The sequence below is a fragment of the Serpula lacrymans genome (assembly GCF_000218685.1).
Source record: "Serpula lacrymans var. lacrymans S7.9 unplaced genomic scaffold SERLAscaffold_4, whole genome shotgun sequence".
In the NCBI taxonomy this organism is placed as follows: domain Eukaryota; kingdom Fungi; phylum Basidiomycota; class Agaricomycetes; order Boletales; family Serpulaceae; genus Serpula; species Serpula lacrymans.
In genome coordinates, this window is record NW_006763293.1 from 1,474,055 (window position 1) to 1,484,955 (window position 10,901).

At 47.9% G+C, this 10,901-nt stretch overlaps 2 protein-coding genes across 2 annotated transcripts; both read right to left on the reverse strand.

Moving 5' to 3' along the window:
- Positions 1-77: 77 nt before the first annotated feature.
- Positions 78-3,210, reverse strand: SERLADRAFT_461198 (uncharacterized protein; the record flags this gene model as incomplete). The annotated part of the gene is made up of 12 exons (XM_007315574.1): positions 78-229; positions 291-364; positions 420-550; positions 614-727; positions 779-832; positions 892-907; positions 966-1,597; positions 1,651-1,731; positions 1,784-2,575; positions 2,629-2,712; positions 2,766-2,903; positions 2,958-3,210. 6 exons carry the CDS (start codon positions 3,113-3,115, stop codon positions 1,354-1,356), a joined length of 1,497 nt encoding a protein of 498 aa, XP_007315636.1.
- A 2,311-nt stretch (positions 3,211-5,521) lies between these two features.
- Positions 5,522-6,057, reverse strand: SERLADRAFT_435321 (uncharacterized protein; the record flags this gene model as incomplete). Its single annotated transcript, XM_007315575.1, has 2 exons — positions 5,522-5,802; positions 5,868-6,057. The coding sequence occupies 2 exons, from the start codon at positions 6,055-6,057 to the stop codon at positions 5,522-5,524; spliced, it is 471 nt and encodes a 156-aa protein (XP_007315637.1).
- Between the last annotated feature and the right edge of the window lie 4,844 nt (positions 6,058-10,901).

A 10,901-nucleotide genomic window follows, 5' to 3' on the forward strand; every position in this document is an offset into this window, starting at 1 on the left:
TTCTGCACGTACACGTGACTGGCGTCCATTTTTTTGTTCGGCGATAAGATTGATTGATGGTTGTAATGCCGAGTGAGCCCAGGTTTCCTCTTTCCTTCAGATCCTTGACCTCTGCCGTGTACAGCTGATTCTTATTTCCTTCCCATCTTTTCTTGTTGCATACTTTAAAAATGTTGTTGTATGAAGACTTGCTCACAGGGGACGAGATGTTCTCCGATGCCTTTCCTCTGTAAGTTCGTCTCTTTTATCACATCTTATGTCCTAGCCCTCATCACCTCTCTCGATACCAGCAAACTCATTGATGACATTGTTTATGAAGTCAATTGTGCTATGATTACAGTCAAGGAAGGAGATGTGGATATCGGTCTGTATCTGTTTAATGGGTCATATATATCGAGCACTGCTCACATCCGGCGTAGGCGCCAACCCTTCTGCTGAAGAACAGGAAGAGGCCCTCGAAGCGGGTGAAGAGAAAGTTAACAACGTCGCCCACTCCTTCAGGCTCCAGCCGACCTCATTTGACAAAAAAAGCTACCTTACCTACCTTAAGGTTTGCGCAGGCCTCATCACATTATTCTGCTGAGAAATGTTCTTACTCGTGCTGAACATTCAGGGATATATGAAAGCTGTGAAAGGCAAACTTCCCGCAGACCGGGTTGAGGCCTTCGAGAAAGGAGCAGGTGCCTATGCCAAGAAAGTTGTTGGAAACTTCAAAGATTTTGAGTTTGTGAGTTGATGCAAAGTATGCAATTTTCTTCCCATCTGATGCCATCTTTAGTACACCGGCGAGAACATGAACCCCGATGGTATGGTTGCTCTACTCAACTACAGGGTAAGTCACCTGTCAAATTATCAACATCGATGTCATACTAATCAAATTCTCATTCTTAGGAGGATGGTGTCACTCGTAAGTTCTCATATCGTTTTAATCATCTATAGAAAATAGTACTAACACGTAAACGCAGCCTATTTCACCTTTTGGAAGGATGGTTTGAAAGAAGTTAAACTTTGATATCATGCAGATTATTGTCAGGGATTTTCTCATTTAGGATGGATTGTCTTATTAGTAGTTATCAATTCTTTTTTGAAGTGACACGAGAGTTTTAGAATTCATCGCATCGCGTTATACATACAGATGATGTCGACTTATCGAGGAGGTTGTTGATATCGAGGACCATGCAATATGTCAAAATTCCCCATTCTCATGGAGGATTCAGTGCCCAAGAGTCCAAGAGTCGATCGTACGTATACATAGCATTAATTGATTTACTACAAGAAACAGCGCGGCTAAGTAACGTAGACATTCCAATAGCAATCATTTTAGCGTTGCCAATATCCAATAATGTTATCTCATCACAACTCATCGTGCGCCTCGAATACAACTTGGGTATCGTTCTCGCCCTCCACAACAACCTTGGGTTCGAGGCTGTTCTTGGCACTCTCTTCAACGTATGCAATGAGGCTCTCCAACGAGCGGTCACCATTGTAGTCAAGGAATTCACGAGATCCAGCAGGCTTGAACTTCAGGGTAGGGAAGCTAGAGACTCTGAAGGGGACTGAAGGAGGCAAGTCGTTCTCTGGTGCATCGATCTTGGCACTAAAGAAATAAAAATAAGTCACCCGGAGAAAATCACCATGCATGAATCTTACATGACAAGGCGATCTTTGACTCCAGCAAAGTGATCGCCAAGGGAATCCCAAGTGGGTTTCAAGCGTTTGCAGTGGCCACACCTACATATCACTTGTTTAGTTATCACTATCGGGTAATGTGAGTAATACATACCAAGTCGCGTAAAGTTCAAGGAAAACATCCTTCGAATCATCGTATACAACTTCATCGAAGTTCTTTCCAACAACGGTGTAAACACTCTCGTCCTGGGTTTCAGGGATGGCTTGGCTCTTCAATTGGGGCTCCAACTTTCCGGCCAGGAACTGCTCCACCAATTCGGACACAGCTTCGGGTTCGACGGTCAAGGACTGGTCGTAGGGATATTTCAACTGGTGTTCCAGGTCTTGAACAACGAAGCTGGGCCATTTGGCCTCAGCCAGGTTCAAGGACTTGGCATGGTCACCGAATTTGATAGCGTCTATCCAGACGAAATTAACCTTGCCTTTGAATTTGGTGGCAATTGGCCTGATGGATTCAATGTAATCGTCGCGTTTCTCCTCAGTGGGGTCCAAGAAGAGATAAGCCAAAGGCTTTCCGCTTTGAGCATAAATAGAGAAGTTCTCTCCGTTAACCTCGTCAATGATAGGGATGGAAAGATCTTGAACCCATTCCTCAATGTCCTTCACCGTAGCTGAAGGAACGGGGTAAGGGTATTCAACAGAGGGATCGTCGAAGGCACGGTAAACGACAATGGCGGGAGGAGTAACGCCAGCGGCAGCGATAGCCTCAGGGTCCGAGGTCAGACCGAAGAGGTATGAGTCTCGGTGTTTGTTGGCTGCTGCGCTGAATTCAGGTGCAGGCGAGCTGGTAGGGGTGGGCAGGTAAGCAAGCACGACAATCTTGTCAGCCTTTTGGAATTCTTCGAGATTTGCGACAGTGACCTCAGATACGGCAGGTAGAGATTGTCTATATTAAGTGAATGAGAGACGCGGAAAATAGAACGAGTGCATGCAACATACTTGATCATGTAGCTGATGATGCCGTCTGCTTTCCTTGGGCCAGTGTAATCGGAAGGTTCGCCATCGTGGAAAACCTTGAGAGTGCTATATTGCCCAGAATGAAAACAGCAACAGTCCGCAAGACAACGAGGACTTACGGGTAGCCCTGAACACCATGCGACTGACATAAATCAGCTTGTTCCACACAGTCCACCTTGGCAAGTTTGATGTTTTTCTCCTTGAGAGTGGTAGCAGCCTCTTCGTAATGAGGAGCAAGAGCTTTGCAGTGTCCACACCTGCATTACAGGAATGAGCTATTGGAACTGCAATATACAAACATCCACACATACCAAGGGGCAAAGAACTCGACAAGAATCAAGGACTCTGGGTTGACTGTTGACTCAAAGGTGCTGGCGGTGAGGCTAAGAACATCTGAGTCGCCCTCAGCAGCGACTAGGGTTGCGAATGCAACGGCTGAGGCAGCCTTAACGACGGACGAGAAACGCATTTTTGTCGAATGCGTGCCAGTAAATGAAGGGGAAAGAGACTGTAAGCAAAGCAATGAAACTGGAGCCTTTTAAGAGCGTGACGCTAAAAACCGTCGACGTGTCAGTTTCGCCACAAACGCCTGTATCGGACTTGTGCGAGCCTGCTGCTTTAGTAACAGCCAAAAAGCCGATACTGTAACCTCTTGGAAATTGATCCATCATAATCTGGGCTCCAGAGCACTCGCCATTTTTGAAAAAATTGGCCTCATAGTAACCATCTACAGAACATAGAAGAGAAATGTACTAAACAGAAAGTGTATGCATCGTACGTTCATACAACCGTGCAGTTTAATGAAGTTCGTGTATATCTCCTGGAAGGACACCTCGGTGTGGAACACATACACTTTAAACCTCCGCGGCTCTTTGTCGAGGAACCATCAGACCAACAGTAACATATCGCACATGGCTTGGAGAATATACTGACAGGAACAGTCAGGGACATTACGATGGTTCGGGTGGGGGACGTGGTCCAAATAATGCAAGGGAAGGAAGAAATATCTTAGACGATAACTGAACTTCAGCGTGTAAGCCTCAGCAACCGTCATTCTTATAAATCAAACAGTGAAACAATATACAAAGTGTACTGTGTTTCACCGTCAGACACTGAACCCGACAATAAAGCGAAAACCCAAACGAACCGAAATGTAACTGTACGTCGAGAGCACTATGTTTGCTCTACAAACTCGACAAATTAAAGTCACTGCCCTGTTCACGCCCCCCTCCATACTGCCGTACACCCGACTTAAAAGCGCGGGGTGGGGGAAAGTCGCTTATAGGAAATGTATTGGACCCTGAAGTTGGAGGTGGAGACGGTACTAGAAATGAAGTATTAAATATGCATTTCGCAGTGGAAAACAAACCAGCTCACTTTTTCGAGTCGGCGGCGCCCTTCTCGTTCCGTTGACGTGACCATTAGTTACAACCCTACCAACAGACGTCGCAGATTCTTCTGATGGTGACACAGCTCTTGGCCTAGGAGGGGCACTAGGAGAGCGCGGGGGAAACATAGATGGGGGCGCCAAGCTCAATCGCGCAGGCGACGGTCCCGGAGGTGGAGGAGGAGCCGGAGGCTCAGCTTCAGATAATGCCCGGACCCGAGCTGGAGGAACGGGGGGCCCGTGACCTACGGGAGGTTTACGAGCAGGTGGGGGAGGCACTGCTCGTGCAGGGGTACCGGCGATAGAACTGGGCCTAGCAGGAGGCGGGGGTGGAGGGGCCCGTCCTGGAATGGCTGGAGGAGGAGGAGCCTTCCTCGCGGGGGGTGCGGGAGCCTGAACGCTATTGCGAGCAGGGGGAGGAGGAGGAACCGCGCGAGAAACAGATGCTGGGCGATGAGGAGGAGATATGCTTCGGGAAGCTACAGCAGGAATGGCACGTGCAGGAGGTGAGGAGGCCGGAGGGCGAGGAGGAGCAGCTGGAGAGGCAGTACGAGGTGGAGGGGCAGGTGGGGCAGCAGGCGGAGCTGGAGAGGCTGTACGAGCGGGAGGAGGAGGTCTTCGCGGTGGAGGAGGTGCTCCTGAAGGTGGTGCTGGAACCGAGCGTAAAGGTAAACCCGGTGCTGGCCTGCCCGGCGGCGCTGGCGCAGGAGGCGGCGGTGCAGAAGGTCGTGATGGAGTAGATCTGCTGGGCGGTGGAGGTGCACTGGGGGCGGGAGGCGCTGCGTCCCGCCTGGGTATAGATGGGGGCTTTCCTAGCGCTACAGGTTTTGCTGCAGATAAGTTAGATAACCAGGCAATATACACATCAAGCGTTGCTGCATACCTGAGTTGCTCTGCCCTGCGGGCTTCAATTTTGGTATGCCTCCAGCAAAGAGACTCCCTAGTTGTGGTGGACCTGCACCAGCCATTGCACTGGGAACTGACGGTGCACCTCCTCTAGCCATACCCATCCCTCCACCACCGCCTCCACCACTCCCACTAGGCTTCGAATCTACTATAGGAGCACTGCGATCACTTGTTTCTGCCTTCTTCAGCTTTTTGCCAGCCTGAATTTGCTTGAGTAATTCGCTGGATGCCATGTTGCGGATAAAAAGTAATGATAGTTGGTAAGAGCAAAGGACTGCGATTGCGGTGTTCCACAAACCGCCGGATGTGATAAATAACTATAAATATGCTGGCCAGTGGCAGCGCGATTACTACAGATACCCAATTTTTTTGTGCCAAGCTATAATTATGTGGTACAATAAGTACTTTATGAATGATCTGTGTAAGTGAAATTGTATAAGTTAATGAACAGTGGTGGGTGGAAAGATGTAGGGAATGTAACATGTATGCTGCTTAACTATCATAACGGTAATATATGATGGACAAACAGCATACAACGATAGTAGGCGATACTCATGCAAGCCTCAATCCCATTCACGCAGATTATTGATCTCCTGGACCGGAATGCGATGATTGTGAATCTATGCTTTTCTTCCCACGTATCTTCAAAGGTTTGACCTCTGGTAGCTTTGACATGGTCGCGACAAGAGAGAAGGCTTTTGGGGGCGGCCTTGGTCCGCGAATACGTCCTAAACCAATGCGCTTAAGATCGGGCACGACTTCAACAGGTACCACTGGCTTGGATCTTTCATTGTGCTCTATGTGTGATTTCCTTGGCTGCCCAAATATCGATTGACGAGGCGTGCCAGGAGGTGTCACAAAGCCTAAAGACTTGAAGGATTGTCACCAAAAGTTCGCAACTTCAAGTGTTTCGAAGAGCTTGGCATACCAATGCTCAAGAAAGCTTCTGCAGATGCTTCATGTCCCTCGCCTGCTGAAGTGGGGACGACCGTGGATGTGACAGATTGTCGTTGGATGGACCATGGAGATGACATAACTGACTCCCTAGGCGACGAAGCAATCAATTTCATGCGGGATAACTCGTGTGTGCTGAGCGGTTCCTTTGTCAGATCTACCATGTCAGTAGACTCGCGGATGATATCTGACCTGTATAGAGCAGAGCCTCAAGACCGATAGCTTGACCGAGAGGAAGGGATTTTCCTGGAAGGCTGTGACATTGCTTCCATAGTAATCTGCGGCCGTTCTGACAATCTAATCAATTGAGGACTTTCGGACTGCTCAGTGTCATGCACCAAAGTTGATTGGTAGCATGGACAGGTGTCAATAACTAAGCGAATATTCAAAAGACTCGCCTTTGCGCCACACAGGCACAGTGCCACGTGGAATAGTAATTAATATTGCCTTTTTCGAACTTGTGGCTGATCAGCACCACCTCTATTAGGCGATCCAGTCACGCTCACCTTTGCTTTTCCATTCGGTACTTTCGGCATTTCGGCAAATTTTCGTGTCGCTGTAACAACCAAGAGTTAGTTACTCTGGCGCACACAGGAACACACTATAAAGGTAGTGGAAGATGGGGAGTGGGTACCCCTTGGGCTGCAGTGAGTTAGTTGGTATACAACAGGAGGACTCGCTGAGGAGTCTCCTGGATTTATTGGGGTATATATACTACTACAGGTTTGTTTGTACATGTGTACTATACAGCTGATGAAGGCAGTGGCTGATGATGTCATAGGGCCTAGCCCGTATGGCCAGCTCCACTGCGTGAGAGAGTTAAGTCTAAAAGTAAAAGAAAGGCAATGCGGCGCGAGAAAGGGAAATGCCGCGTGGCACTTAAAGTATATAAAGTTAAAGCGGAGAATAAAAGGAAAGGAGATGTCCGGAAATTGTGTTATCGTAACACTACCCCCCTTCTAAGGTTCGACTTCCAGGCGAGACCAAATTTCGGAGGTAGTGGTAAAATTTTCGGGCATAGGTTGAAAGAGGGAATTAAAAAGGCTTGAATCCATGCCTCTAAGCTTCCTGGGAGCTGAGGGATTCCTAGAATAAAATTCGCGAACAGCGTCGCGGGAGTTTTCCAGATGGGATTCTGGTTCCCACGTTCTGTCCTCGTCTCCATAGCCCTTCCATAGGACCAGGAACTCTAATTTTCCACGCTTCAAGCGTGCGTCTATCACTCGTTCGACTTCGAACTCTTCTTCACCTTCCTGGGTGACTACTACCGGACCGGGCCGGTCTACACGCTGTCCCGGCAGCGGTCCCTTGTAAGGTTTCACACGGCTAATGTTAACCGTGGGTACCACCCTCATTCGTTTTGGGAGTTCCAGCTCCACCGCATTAGGTTTGACTTCCTTAATCCGGTAAGGGCCAATCCACTTTTCGGTCAGTTTTCTAGACTGCCGGTCTTTTAATTTTAAGTGGTCGGTATCTAACCAGACCAGGTCGCCAACCTTGTAGTCAGGGGCCTTAGAGCGTCTACGCTCTGCCCTGTCTTTCATCTGCTCTGCAGTTCTAAATAGCGCTTTGCGCGTTTCTTCCAAGACAGACTTCATGTCTTTTGCCATGTTCCCAGCAGCCTCGTTTTTGCTTTTGCCAGGTTCTACACCCATTCTGGGGAGGTACGATCTGGTAACCTCGAATGGTGCCTTTCCTGTAGCCGACGACTGTTTAATATTATATGAGAACTGGGCTATCTTTAGCCACTTGGCCCAATCCGTCTGTCTGTCATTAATAAATATACGGAGATACTGCTTTAACTCCTGGTTAAGTCTCTCCGTTTGTCCATCGGTTTGCGGATGGAACGCCGTGGATAATTTAGGTTTGATGCCCAGCATCCGGCATAATTCTTTCGTAAATTCGCTAGCGAATTGCGGTCCTCTATCGGAGATTACCGTTTCTGGTAACCCATGGATTGACCATACGAAATCTTTAAATAAGTCTGCTGTACCGGCGGCGGTGATGGTTTTGTTGGTGGGTATGAATACCACTTCTTTGGAGAAGCGATCTACTACCACCATTACTGAATCGTACCCGTTTGACTCGGGCAGATCCGTCGTGAAGTCCACCGATATATCCTGCCAGGGGCCAGCTGGTATCGGGTTCGGCATGAGTTTACCGGCCGGCAGTAGATGGGAATTCTTGGCCATGGCACATCTCAGACAGGATTTTACGTATTCCTGTATGTCTTTGACCATGCCCGGCCACATGTAGTTTCTGGAGATCAACTCCATCGTTCGTTGCCATCCAGGGTGCCCAGCCACTGGAGTATCATGATGTCTATCTATTGCCTTGATCCTTGCGGACTCAGGCACATAGATTTTGTTTTTAAAATGAAAGAGCCTGTCTTTCCATAAATAGTTTTCATTGCCGTCAAGGCGCGCCTTTTCCTCTGGGGAGATGTCTTTTCTAAAGACTTCTAGGAGGTCGGAATCTTGCCCGATTCTAACATTGGCGACCCTTGATTGATCTATCAGGGTGACACCTTTGTTGTCATCTTCAATGCCGTTGGCATGATCCTCTCTTCTAGATAAAGCATCCGCTTTCCCCATTGAGCTTCCCGGCTTATGAATTAATTTATAATTGAACCTTGACAAGTATACCGCGTAGCGGGCTTGTCTCCGGTTCAAGTCTCGGGCCGTCATGAAGTACTCTAGGTTCTTATGATCGGTCCAAATTTCGAATTGGTGCCTAGCACCTTCTAAGTAGTGCCGCCAGTGCTCTAAAGCTCTAATGATGGCCAGCATCTCCTTGTCGTATATTTGATAGTTGCGCTCTGTAGGCGACAAACTATGCGATAAATAGGCACAAGGCCTCCAAAGATCATCAGGACATTTGATTGATAGAACAGCCCCAGTGGCGAAGTCAGAAGAGTCGGTTTCTAGCCGGAACTCTTTGTCTAATTCAGGGAATGCCAATATGGGTGCTGTTGTAAATGCCTGTTTAAGCTTATCAAAAGCTTCCTGTTCTTTGGCGCCCCACTGCCAAACAAGGTCCTTTTTGGTGAGATCGTTCAACGGTCTCGTGATTTTTGCGAAGTTTTCGATAAACCTTCGGTAGAAATTCCCTAAGCCTAGGAAGGCCCTAACTCCCTTGACGCGAGTAGGTTCTGGCCATTCCAAAATAGCTTGAACTTTCTCAGGGTTCATCCTGATTCCGTTCTGGCCTATGATCATACCGAGGAAGTCTACTTCCTTCACTTTAAAATTACATTTTTCGGGTTTAACGAATAGGTCCCGTTCCTGTAAGCGTCGAAGGACTTCTTGCACGATCCTGTCATGCTCAGCCTCATCGTCCGACTTTGTAAATATTAATAAATCGTCAATGTAAATGACAACACAGTTTTCCATATCTGCAAAGATCTCGTTCATCATGCTCTGGAAGGTCGCCGGTGAATTGGTCAACCCAAAGAACATGACAAGGGGTTCGAAAGATCCTCGGTGGCACGTGAACGCGGCCTTCCAAGCATCTTCCTCTTTGATTCGTACGTTATTGTACCCCCATCTGAGATCCATTTTAGTCAGAATCTTGGCGCCAGCCAATTTGTCTACTAGCTGACTAATTAAAGGTAGCGGATACGCATTTTTAACTGTGTGCTCGTTTACGTAATGATAGTCCATAATCATTCGCTTCTTACCATCCTTTTTAGGAATGAAGAACACCGGGGACGTCATAGGACTTTTGGAAGGTCTGATGTAACCCTTCCTAAGTTGTTCGTCTATGAAACTAGATACCTCGTCTCTTTCGGGAGCAGAGAGCGGTATCATGTGTCCCTTCCTTGGTTTGAAGGTGTCTTTCAAATCTATAGCATGGTCCCAAGGCTTAGCCTCTGGGAAGCGCTCTGATTTGTGTTTTGAAAAGACTTTCCAGAAGTCGTGGTACTCGGGAGGTACCAGCCTCTTAATCTCTTCCTCAGGTTTTACCTCGTCATCGTCATCGTCGATCTTTTCTAAAGATCTGAGCTCGTAAACGTGACTAGCGTTTAACTTTTCGAGACGCTCATTGTGACGGACATGATTTGGTTTACCCAAGTTTACACATTCCTGGGGACAACGTGACAATGTGACAACCCCTGTCTGCCAGTTGATCTCAGGATTGTGTTTAAATAGCCAGGTCCAGCCTAAGATTAAATTAATCTTCCCTAGTTGGGTAGCCTCGGCAGTGACTCGTTCTCTGTGTCCTTGGTATTCGACCACAAAAGAACATTTGTGTGTAATACAGCCACCTGCGTTAAGCGTACCGTCAACGTTATAGACGGGAATAGACGTTTCTAATTTTACAAGGGGGAGTCCAATTTGCTCCGCCCAGACTTGATCTATGAAGATCCCGTTAGCGCCTGAATCAAGCAGTGCGCTTGTTGAGTGTACTTTGCCCCTGGCAAGGTTTTCCACGCCAACGTCTAAACGGATCTCTTTTTGGAATAAATACGTGCGCATCAACACACGCCTTGGGATTTCGGGAAAGGGTGGCTCCAAAGAAGAAGAAGAAGAAGAAAAAGGAATCTCGAATGACACATGTTTTTCTATTTTTGTTTTACCAGAATCAAGCACCCTAGTGTTTGTCTCGCCGGGGCCACGCTCCAAGGGAGACGCTGGTGCAGCGGTAGTATCATAAATATTACAGTTACATTTCTTCATACAAGTACATACTTCTGATAACAAATTTAGAAACTTATTTACAAATTGGGGAGCCATCCCCGTTTCTACAGTCTCGGGACATGTGTCCCTCTTGGCCGCAGTTGTAACAGCTGCCCTTGAATCTGCGCATTTGTCCGCCTTGGACCGCGCCGATATCCATAGGAGCACCCTGTCCTGGCTGCAGCCCGAACGGCTTGAACCCGCGAGAGTGATTTTGATATTGATTGATGACCCAGGCGCCTCTGGGTATGTGTTTGTTTGGTGGACCCGCCACTGGTGCATAGCGTAAGCTCCATGACCTACCGACTCGTCTGACTTCCTCGGCTGCC